The 12,235-nt window shown below is 42.8% G+C and overlaps 1 protein-coding gene across 1 annotated transcript in view; it reads left to right on the forward strand.

Moving 5' to 3' along the window:
- The first annotated feature begins 309 nt into the window (after positions 1-309).
- EML4 (EMAP like 4) overlaps positions 310-12,235 on the forward strand; it is a 173,308-nt gene continuing 161,382 nt past the window's right edge. Inside the window, 1 exon segment of the mRNA XM_075535194.1 lies at positions 310-579. Within this exon segment, the coding sequence (XP_075391309.1) occupies positions 555-579 (25 nt within the window). The 5' untranslated portion in view covers positions 310-554.

Here is a 12,235-nt window from a genome sequence, read left to right on the forward strand (position 1 = left end):
AGCGGAGGAACCAGGCTGAAGGCCACTTCTTGGCACGCCCACTCCGAACCGGCGCCAAGACCCGGGTCCCAGGCCTTCGGCGCCAACCTTGGGGGCCCACTGCGCAGGCGCAGCCACCGGCCCGGCGCGAGCGTGCGGACTCAGAGGAGGAGGCAAGGTGACGGGGAGGGGGCGGGGAATGCGACCAGATCTCGCCTCCGTGTCGTCACGTGGGGGGCGGGGTCGGAAGCGTGACGGCGTGCGCGGGGGCGGAGCTACCGCTGCGCGCGCGGGCGCGAGGCGTGGGGGGCGGGGCGCGGCGCTCGCGGCTGCTGCCTGAGAGGGAGGCCGGGCCAGCGGCGGAGCGGCGCGGCTCTCAACCTGACAGGGAAGTGGTGCGGGCGGCCGCGGCGCTTTGCTCCGGCGCGGACGGACGGGCGACGGAGGCGGGGGCCGCGAGCCCGGCCGGGCGACCTCGAGCGCGAGGGGGTCAGGCTCCGCGTCGGCCACTCGGTCGCTCCACTGAATGAAGTGCCCGCCCCGCTGAGCCCCGAGCCCGGCGCTTTCCCCGCAAGATGGACGGTTTCGCCGGCAGCCTCGGTGAGTACGGCTGCGGAGTCCACTCGCTCCCGCGCAGGGTGGGACTCGTCCCCTCCGCACACAGCCCAGGCCCTGCTCTCCACCCGGCCCCTCGGGGAGGCAGTGGTTCCCCCGCACATGTTCCGCTCCGGGCTGCCGCCCCTCCGCCGGCTCCGGGACCGAGAACCCCTCCCCCATGCCCAGCCTCCTCCAATCGAGACCCTCATTTCCTCCCAGAGGCCCCGCCAGTGTGGGGTGGGGGGCCTCCTCCTCAGACGTGGAGACCGGCCCCTCGCAGAGAGGCCCCCAGGAGCGAATCTCCCCCCCTCGTGCACTCACGGCGCAATCGCAGGACACCCCCCTCTTCGGGCTTGGGACACCCCTTTCTCAAACGCAGAACCCCCCACTTCAGGGTACTAGACTTCTCCCCTTTCTACAGCCCAGGCTTTCATTTTGGGGACACCCATTTACGGCAGGGAACCCCATTCCCTCATCGGAGAGCGGGGGGGGGGGTACCTACCCCTGCAGTCTTCCCCAGGCATCTGGAGGCTCCTTTTAAGTATCCTGGAGAGTCGGTGACATCCCCTCCACGCCTTCCGCGTCTCCGGACCTCGTGCAGAGGGGGAGACGGCCTCAGCGCCCAGCGAAGCATCCTTTACCGCGAGCGGGCAGGGAAGAGGTGCGCCCGCGGTGGGGGACCCTCCCGAGGCGAGGAGTGAAAGTACAAAGTCTCTTCTGCCAGCACTGCCGCGCAGGAAGGCGCCCTGCCTGGGGAATCCATAGGACGGGGGGCCTCTGGCAGGGAAGGCACGGATTCTCCATTTTTGGAATATGTTGTGTTTGTGGAATGGAGAAAGGGAAGAGGTTCATCCCGTGGGCTGCAGTACCCTTGCTGGATTCCCTCTCACCCGAGGAATGGGGATTAAATAAACTCTAATCGGCTGGGACTCCAGACTGGTACTCGGTGCCCTCTAACCTGCGTCTGGAATTCCGATTCTTTGAGGCCCGTGGAATCTGGTGTCTGTAAAGCTGGAGCGCTGACTCTTGGGGTGATGGTGAGAGCAGGTACTGCTTTGGCCCAAACTGCAGTTATGGGATACCTGTTGCTGGGTTTGTATTTGGAAGATTTTAGGTGGCGATTGCTTGTATTAAATGCCTTTCTTGATAATAAGTCCCTAGCTGGTTAATGCTCATGGGTCAGTGCACATCTGGCTATAGGCCACCCGTTATCCAGATATGTTGCATTTTTTTCTTTTTATGTAGAACAGTAATGGGCCCATTATAGGTATTAAACCGTACAAACCATCCTGTTAGCCTTCACTTTTTTTGGAGGGGAGGGGGAGAAAGGCCATTGTTATTAAAGGGCTTGCTCAGAGAGTGGATAGCCTAAAATAGGCAACTGGATGTTACTCTTTCCTCCTGAAAGGCACCTGTTGTCCATTATCTAATCTTTGATGTCTTTTAATTCGTTGCATATTGGGGGTAGTTCCATTCTTGGATTCTTTTGAAGGCGTCAGTTTTTCAGTGGTTCTTTTAAAGGGCCCGGCCCAGGTTTATTGGCTACCTTCATTAGTTTGGAAGATTTTCCCTCATGTCAACTGAAGGGGTGAGCATATATTTGGGCAGTAAGGTCCCTTGGGGGTATTGTGGCTCTGTGATATCCCCACATTGTGCTGGTGCCTGGCTCTGATCAGGCTTACCTCTCCTCAAGGCAGCGTGGGCTCCCTCTCTGCTTGGCTCTGGACATTTACAGAGAAGCTGGTTTCTGGAGGCCTTGACAGAGCTGCTGTGTTTTTACCAATTAGGACCATTAACTCTCTTCCAAAACATTGGTTGTGCCTTGTGTTGCTCTATCTTGTCCCCTTTGCAAGGCAACCAAGGGGAGAGACCAAAAGATGACGATGAACGGTAGTTTGGGCTCTTACTTCTCAAAGCGCTTTATAACCCACCCTGATGTTAGATTTCTTAAAAACAAATGTTCATGCCATCTCTTGGGTGGGCATATGATAGGATTTTTCTTTAGCTATTGTGTTGATCTGGAGCAGGAAAGATGCCTGTCTCTGAAAGAGACCTGAGTTGGCAAAGAGGGAAGGAAATGGCTCCTGGCACTATTTCTGGAGCTGCTCTTACGGAAGACACTTCTCAGCAGGGCTCTGGGCTTTCTCTTTCTGGCCCCCAGGAAGAGTAAAAGTAGGCCTCATCTTAATTGAAACCTTACAGGATTGGGAGTGGAGGAGGGGTCGTACTGGTATATTTACTGGTAGCTTTTAAGCAGCGCTTGGCTCAGCTCTCGCCAAATTGCTTGTTTCTGCCCCTGCAGTTCATTAGGGTAGAGCACAGAGGTACATTGATCTTTATTCTGTCATCCAGAGGGTTTTGCATTTGAACTCAACTAGCTGTTCAAAAACAAAAATAAAAACCAAACACGAATTTAAACCACGTGAAGATCTTCTGGGGTCACAAATACTGGAAGCAGTTATTTGGTCTCAGTGGAATATGTGTGTGGGGATCTGTTAGTATGTGCTAGATGAGTTCTTGAAAAGGAGAAGTCTAGTGCTCTCTCCGTAGATGGATTCGAGAGAAGCTGATGGTGAAGAGGAGCCCATGGGAAAGCATTTTGTACAGTGACGAACTTTTAAAATTCAAGCCATGCTCTCCTTGGTGATTGGCTGTCTGGAGTAGGAAAATACCTGTGCTATGTGCATTACTTTATGAGATTGCTAAAGCAATTGAGATGATGCAGTGGTTTTTCTGAAATCCTAGAAGAACGCTAAGTGATGACCATGCTCATGTGCCGTGTCACATTCAAGTTAAATACCTCTTGTGTTACTTTTTGTTTTTCATGAAAACAACAGGGGGTGGGGGTGGATTCAATCCTAGGAGCTGATGGACTTAAGACAGTTTGACTGGCAGCTGCTTGTGCGCTGGGATTTCCCTTAAGTAGAATATCTTTTAGTTCATTTATGGTAATTTTAAAAGGGAGGACTTTGGGATTTTTTTTAATCTTAGGAGGGGGAAGTGCTCCAAACCTTCTAGCGTGATGTCTTGCCTTCAAATCTTTACAGGTAATTTTTTAAAACTTGAGTTAAGTGTATAAAAGAGGGGAAACTTTTAATACAGTTTTTCTTGGTGGTTTTCCACAGATAGGAATTGCATTCCTTTCATGCTTCATCTTCTTAGCATCTCTTTTTCAAAGACTTATCTCTGAATTAGCTTAGAGGTTAGTTACTGTTAATACTTTGAAGGAAAGCATATATTTAACCATGCCAATTCTAACTTTTTCTGCCTCAAGGGATTAAAAAAATGAACTCAAAGTCTTTCATCATTGTAAGAAAAAATTGTGATGAATGAAAGTGTCTACAGGAAACCATCACATTCTGTACCCAGAGCAGACATATGAATAGTAGCAGTCTGCTACATTTATGAAGTATTTGGAGATAATGGACTTGTTAGCATTGCAGTTTTAGAACTCTGATTTTACACCCCACATTGTATGATTCTTAAATATGAATGTACTGTAAAGCATTCTTTATTCACATGAAAATGTTTTTCATAACAGTATTCAAGGAACTTTTTCTTAAAGACTTTTAATTTCTTCTTGGTTGCCTTTTGAAGTGCTCCGCGGAGGGTTAAGTTGAATAGCATAACATGAATAGTAACTCCTTACTCAGTTAGCCAAAGTGCTGCTTAACATATATATGTGGATTAACACCTCTTTTATGCCCAGTAGTGTGCTTGGTCTTCTCTGTGTGAAGGACAAATGTAAGACACTAGACATGCTTCTTGCCCTTTAGAGCCTTACTACTTGGTTTTAAATAGCGGTCTAAAGGTGTTTATTAAAAGCCTAAGGAAAGTACTGGAAATGCGAGTGGAGTGGAGCCATGGGGAACACCTTTTGGAATGGTGTAACATGAACCACATTCATAACTTCTGAGAGAGAAAAATGATAGCATTTATCTCTATAGAACCGGACTTTTTAAAGTAATGAAAAAATTCATTTAATAGTCCAAATTGCCTTTATGTTTAAGTTGGAATAACATGTACAAAAGTAATTTAAATTTTAGGTGTGTGAGTTCATGTCTGCAATTTGTGAAACTTAAGCATTAACAAGAGATTTGACAAGGACATTTGATCTTAAATAGATGGATTGTAAGAGTTTAAGAAACCGTTATCTCAGTGTAAGATCCCATTTCTATTGTATATTTTTGTGTCTTTCCTATAGTTCTGGCTAAGACTTACTTTGCATATTTCTGTATTGTATGTATATATATATAAAACTTTCATCTCATTTAAGCTCATGTTGGAAGATAACTTGTTACCATTTTATAGATGATGAAACTGGGATCCAGTGGGTTGTGCTCTTTCAAAAAGGCCATTTGAGCCCAAGTGTTCGTGTTTTGAGGAAAGAGAAAGGGCCAGGAGGGACTAACTTGAGGGGTTTGTATTTATATTAATTTAAAATAATGGAAACAATACAATAGAAGCAAGAATAGAAAATAACTTACGTATCCTTACATAACTGATGTTAATGTTTTTAGGCTTTTTCTGTGCCTAGTTTTTATATAAAGTCATTATAGATAAAATCTTGGATTCTGATTTTGTTTTTTCTTTTTTCAAATTTGATCCTAGCTTTTTAAATTTCCTTTTCTCCTTTAAATTCAGATTTTTTTCTGATGGAACTCAGTATTCTTGCCAACTCTTCATATCCTACTGGTGTATCAAGTCCAACTTACCTGAAATCTGAACTCCTCTCCATTTAAGTCCCCTGCTTCTCCTTCCTCCCCACTATGTTTTATTACCAAGATTCAAATTCTCTGTGCTATGTTATGGTGCTCCCAGTTTTTGCCTACCATGCCTGCCACATTAAAGAAATCTCTCTTAATACTTGTCAATTCATGTTCGTTTTCTCATCCCTTACATTTCCTCTCCCCTGCCTGGATGATTTCATAGCCTCCAGACTCCAGTTTCTCCTGCCCAGAGCCCTCAGATTATTCTTCCAAAAGCAGTGTGCCATTCACGCTCTTACTTGACTTCATTGCTATAATCACTCGGCTCACACACCGCAGCCTTGTTTCCAAGATCTTCCATTATCATCATCCTGGAAACATACTGCCTCCCTGTTATCTTAATACGTATATTCTGGCCAAAATAACCTATTTTTTGTTCTCCAAATTTGCTTGGCACAGTTTCACTCCCAAATTTGCTCGGCAAAATGACATTCTTAGTGTCCGTCAGTGCCCAGCTCAAATATGGATTCCTCACCGAAAACCCTTCCTCATTTGCTCCCCTCCATTCCCAGGCCTGACTGTTTCCTCTGGAGCGCTTACCACAGGCACACTCCGAGGGAACTTATCTCGGTGTCTTTGCTTATGTTTCCAAGGTCGAAGTAACCATTACAGATCTTAAAATTATTACCAGTTTTATTTCTACAGAGCAATCAGAAACCTGTTGTAGGTTGAAACTCTCATGTGTCTGAAATCTCACAGCAGAGCAGTGGTGATTACATGATCCAGTAAAACTTAAGAGAAGCAGGGTGGGGAGTGGAATTAGAGAACTAGTATGTGTGTCTTTTACAACTTGCACCTTTTATTTTCACCATCACCTTGTGAAAGAAATGGCATTTGATGATGAAAAATTATAAAGGACATATTCTTAGAATAAAGAAGCATTTAAAAAATTAAATGTCAACTCTTTGTCTTCTCTTTTTTTGGCATTTTGTCTGAAGTGAGGAAGAGCGCTGTCCCAGACTTCATTGAGGATCTTATTAGAGAGCACCGTGCCAGAGTCTCGGGTATTGTTTTTCAACCGAAACAGTTGAGTTGGAGTTCAGTCAGTCCAACATTAAAAAGAACACGAAGGATGAATTCTGGGTGCTTCGAATGATACTGCTGCTGACAGTATCAGTTCTACAGGTCTCCCTCACTGTCTGAAAGTAGTCTTCCAGTGAAATCTTTTGCACGCTGAAATGACATAAAGTGAAGCAGTTACCCTTCATTTAGTTGGGAAAATCGTTGGCGTATTCTCAGACCCAAAAAATAACGTACAGAATCATACCAAGCAACACGCAGAACCTAAAATAGCACTAATGTAGACACAGCCAGAAGCTTTGGGGAGCCTGATGCTCTCAGCTGCAGAGTGCAGTTCCCAGGAAGGAGTTGTGTGACGCCACTCTGGCTGATCTTTAACGGCTCGTTACAAAACAAATGCTAAATATTAGTTTCCCCCTTTTTTTTGGCAGGGGGTAGGAGTGGTGAAAGTGACAATTCGCTTTTGATTTATTTCACTTAGCAGGCCTTTCTTAAAAATGAAGTGATATAAATGAACTTTCACAAAGCAAGGGGTACCTGTGTTTTTCTTTGCCTTGGATTGCATTGTAAAATTTATTTTTTACTATAGGTCATAATCAGATTGAAAGATAATTCTAATGGAGAATCTCTTGAGAGACTAGGTGGGAGGACTGACATACATGTAATTGGATGACTGAACAACCATCTTCCCCAAACCCCCAAACCAAACCAGTTGCCATCTGGTCTGACTCTGCAACCCCATTTTGTATCAGTAGGACTGTGCTCGCAGGGTCTTTGGTGACTCATGTTTAGGAGATGGGTTGTCAGCAACTTTCCTGGTGCCCCAGGATGGACTAAACCTCCAACCTTTCTGTCAGCAACTGAGTGCATTAACTGTTTGCACTCCCAGGCACATAGAAGCAGTGTGATGTGATACACACACACACACACATATGTATATGTTAACTTGTGAATTAAGTGGGAGTTGACATTTTAGATTTGCTCAGTTCTCTGTGCCTGCCCCCCCACCCCCCCAAATATCTTCCTTTACACCTTGTCTACCCGCTAGCCTAGCCGTTCTCAACCTGTGGGTGGCTACCCCTTTGGGGAGTTGAACAACCATTTCATAGGGGTCGCCTAAGACCATCAGAAAACATATAAATATTTCACAATATATAGTTTTATATGTTTTTTGTGACGAATCATTATGCTTTAATTATGTTCAATTTGTAACAATGAAAATACATCCTGTGTATCAGATATTTATATTATGATTCATAGCAGCAACATTATAGTTATGAAGTAGCAACGAAACTAATTTTATGGTTGGGGGTCACCACAGCATAAGGAACTGTGTTCAAGGGTCGCGTCGTGAGGAAGGTTGAGAACCGCTGCTCTAGCCTATTGTTCCTCTTCCCTGTCTTCCCCGCCCACTCCTGGTAACTATCAAAGTTTATTCTGTTTAGGATGAGAAACCTTAATCTTGATGTTTTTTCTTTTATAATAATAGTCTCAAACAATATTTGTCCTTTTGTCATTGATTAACTTCATCCTAGTGCTCTCTAATCTCTCCGTGTCATGAAGTACGTTATAGTTGCCTTGTGATTCTTTAGTGTCTATCGCATAATATTCCATTGAGTATATCGTGCGCTTTACTAAGTAATGTGCTTTATTTTACTTTTTTATGTTCTCAGATTTCATCTCTTATGAGGGGGGCTTCAGAAAGTGTGTGGAAAATGGGATGAAAAGATAATGGGATTTCCCACAAACTTTTTGGAAGTTCCTATTTAGACATGTCACATGTAAATCTCCCACTAGACTATAAATTTCAGGACTTTGTATTACCAGGTATTGTGCCAGGTCATGGAATATGTTTTATACGTGTATATTGACTAAATGAAATTTTTTTCTTTCTAACTTTCATTTATTTTGCTCTTGAGAATATGCGAAGCAATGCATACGAAGGGGTCCTCCCCCCCAAAATACAGGAATATTTTCAAAGCTATGTATTTAAATTTTTTTTACAAAACAACCTTATCACCTTCAAACTACTCTCCAGTACAGTTAATACATTTGTCAAAACTGCTATTCCATTCTTGGAAACATTTTTCAAACTCATCTGTTTGGATGCCTGACAGCACCTCCCTCGTTTTTTTCTTCACCTCTTCTACATCATCAAATCGTTGTCTTTTCATGTCCCTCTTCAAAAAGAAGTCCTATGGAGCGAGGTCAGGTGAGCAGTTGCGTGGGACAAGAGAGGTATGCTGTTTTTGCCAAAAACGGGCACACTGAGATGGCTTTGTGAGCAGGTGCATTGTGATGGCAAAACCAGTGCCCTGTCTGCCACACATGGGGCCTTTTTGCTGCACACTGTTAGGCAATCTTTTCAGAATCTTTAAATAGAAAGCATGATTAACAGTCTGACCTAGTAGAACAAACTTTATGAGTAGACATCTTTGTCCGTTTGGGAAATTGACGTCCAGAATGAGGTTTTTCATTAATTGATATCTTGCCTTTTTTGAAATGAGAAAAGCACTGGTACATTTGAATTTTTCCATAGTGCTGTCCTTGTAAGCTATTTTCAACATCACAACCATTTCTGCACTATTTTTCCTGAGCAGGAAACAAAATTTCACAGCCACAAGCTTAAATTGGCTTTCACAAAAAATAAGGACGAGAGAAACTGCTTTTATAAAACAATTCACTGTGACCAGAGAGATCCTCCTAGGTGACGAAGCCATTGGGTGCACTACTCAGAGCGAGTTGCTAGATGCTCACCTAGCGGGGAAAATACATACTACCAATGCTCTGCTCCGCCCAGCACAATTCCATTTTTTTTTTTTGATACCCCTCATACACCAATTCAACAGTTTCTACATGTCTTCCTGTCACTTATTACCTTCTTTGAGTTGTACATCCATTCGTCTTTTTCTGAGTTGTTTCTCCCTCACGTAAACTTACACTGATCTCTACGGCTCCTATCTAATCTTCCGAGGGACTCTTGCCAATTTGATCCCACTGAGATAGTTCTTATAGTTTTATAGTAGGAGAGCATGCTCAACGTTGACTTAAAACAACAATAACAACAACAACAAACAACAAAACCCCCAAATGTCTCACATTTAAGAAGACTTAAAGGAATATTTTTGGCTTAGCGTTTTAAAGACTATCTCAGTGTCATCGTTCCTAGAGTTCCTCCATGGCTCCAAAAATTTTAGAGTCCACGAAAATCTGAAATGCTGTTCTGCATTTCCCCTTTTTTGACCAGGAGTCTTCTATGGAATCTTTGATTAATGTGTTTAGTAATGATAGTTGGGCACCCCTCCAGTCTTCCTTGCTCATGACAAAGAAGAAAGTTGTTTGTGGGGGCATTTATTGAATTGTTACATAAATAACGCAGGCAGTGTACATATTTGTACAAACCAAGAAACCCCTTTCTTAGGGCAGTTTTCTGTGTGTGCTGTTCATGTTATGAGGGCATTCTATATGTAAAGTAATAATAATATGGTAGCCACATATTCTATAACTTCCTCCTGTTTCTGATTCTCCTCCCTCTAATGTTTTCGGAGAGTAAGAGACAAATTGTACCTTAGATTGCCACTTACAACCCTTATAGACCTCAGGAAACACATTATTAGGCCAGTTAAGTCGGATGTTCCATGAAGCCATGACTGTAAACCTCCAAAGCAAGGAACCAAGTCCCGTGAGGTGTTTGGTTCTGCATACGCAGCCTCAGCAGCTACTTCTTTGTTGATGTTATTGTAGTAAATAAAAGGGTAAGTAAAAAAATATTGCCTCAAAGTCATAGAAATCTTTATTAAGCAAAAATAGCAAAATATCGATGCTTTTGTTTCTTGGTCTATAATCTTCTGAAGTATGTAGGTCTCCATCTAGGTTTATACATGTCTAATGGCTTCTTACCCTTACTGAAGGGTTTGTTTCTTAATTTATTCTGCAGGAAAAGGGCAATTTTGGTATCCTAAAGGGACTGAGTGTGTTCATTTGAAATGTTCTTTGAGCTTGAGTAACAAAAAGAAACCTGAAGGAGACAGATCAGGGCTGTGGGTGGGTAGAACAAGGTTTCCTAATGACATCTTCCTCAGACAATCCTTGCTGCCCACCAAGAATGAGCAGGTGCATTGTCATGCAAACATTATTTCTAAACCCAACTTTCCAGGGTGCTTTCTGACCAATGCAGTTTTCAGTATTCTTAAAACGTCTTTATAGTTAGTCCCCCTTGATCATTCTATGTCCTATGAGAAAATCTATCAAGATTATCCCTTTGGAATTCCCCAAAATAAATTTCTGAGTTGACATCTGCCTTTTATTTAACGGATCTGACAAACCTCTTTGGAATTGCTGTTTTGATTGGAGCTTGTTTTTGAGGGCACCTTAATGAGACTCAGACAATTGTGCTACTGAGAAAACTTGTTCGCAGCCATCTACTGGTTACGAAGACATATCTAACCACATTTTGTTTAGAATAATAAACCTATGCACATAGGAACTGGGACCCTAGTATCTGTCACACAACTTTTTCCAATTCAGCTTTTTCCAAGTTTACAACTTACTGTCAACAATCACAATTGGCTGTGCGATTCTTTTCTTTTTCAGCTTGATTTTTCCAATGCTCTTCACCCCTCTTTTCCCCTCTCTCCCTCTTGTCCTTGGAAAACTGTGGTCTTGATTCACTTACCTTTTCTTGTCTATTTATGTAAGTGAGGTCATCCGATATTTGTTCTTTTGTAATTGGCTCATTTTGCTCTGCGTAGTATCTTCAGTGATCAAAGGACCTTTAAGTAATGGGACAAAAAGGAGCAAGATCCTCAGGAAAAGATCTTACATTACCCAAGGGATTATCAGATCATCAATCGATGTCTTCATTAGTCCAGGGCTGCCCAAAGTTTTCCGCTCCATTGCATATCTAAATGGCCCTACACCTTTCCCCCTCCCCTTTCCTGAATCAGAGCATCCTTGAATAATTAACGATTTAAAGGAATTTGTTTTACTGTAGGAGAGGGGAGTGCTGTTACATCCTTGGATCTCTTTAAACAAACAAATCTCAGAAGACCAAAACCAAGTGTGTTACATTTCCAGTGTTTGATTAACAACAGGCTAATTCTTTCACCCCCTCTATTACTCCCCATTCCTCATCTAAATTTTCTCATAACTGTGGCGTAATGGTTACTACTTGGGCTGCTAACCTCAAGATCGGCAGTTTGAAACCATCAGTGGCTTTGAGGGAGAAAGGGCTTTCTACTCCCATAAAGAATTAGTCTTGGAAACTCATAGGTGCAATTCTGTCTTGCCCTCCATGGTCTCTATGAGTCGCCATCTGATCAATGGCAGTGAGTAAACGGATTATGAGCATTAGACAGATACATTATAACATTGCTTGAGAGTCTAGATTAATTGTTTACATGACCAGCCCTAAATTTAAATGGTTAATCTGATTTCTTCCTTTTTTTTTTTTTAAAGTTTGTTCCACATTGAATAAGATCCAAAGTCAAAACAAACAAAAGCATTTAGGGACAAAGGTTCACCTATGGGTTATCCTGACTTCTAAGAAAGCCAGAGTCAGAGCAGAAATATTAACAATATTAGGCAAAATGTTTAAGATGTTATATAAGACTGAGAACAATAAATACCATGAGGTATTTATATATATCTAAGTAACACTATTAGTAGATGTATTCTGTACAAACCTCTAGGTTGTAAATACAAGGAATTTAGTAGGATATCTTTCTGTTACTTTGTTTTATAACCCACAGCCCAAATCTTCCTAGTTTCTGTAATCATTATTTTGTAAGTTTGTTAAATCTACTAATAGAAGCTTTCAATTTGACATTCAAGATATTTTAAACCCACAATTAAACAATGTTAGAGACATG

This window comes from Tenrec ecaudatus, chromosome 17, assembly GCF_050624435.1.
Source record: "Tenrec ecaudatus isolate mTenEca1 chromosome 17, mTenEca1.hap1, whole genome shotgun sequence".
NCBI classification, from domain to species: Eukaryota; Metazoa; Chordata; class Mammalia; order Afrosoricida; family Tenrecidae; genus Tenrec; species Tenrec ecaudatus.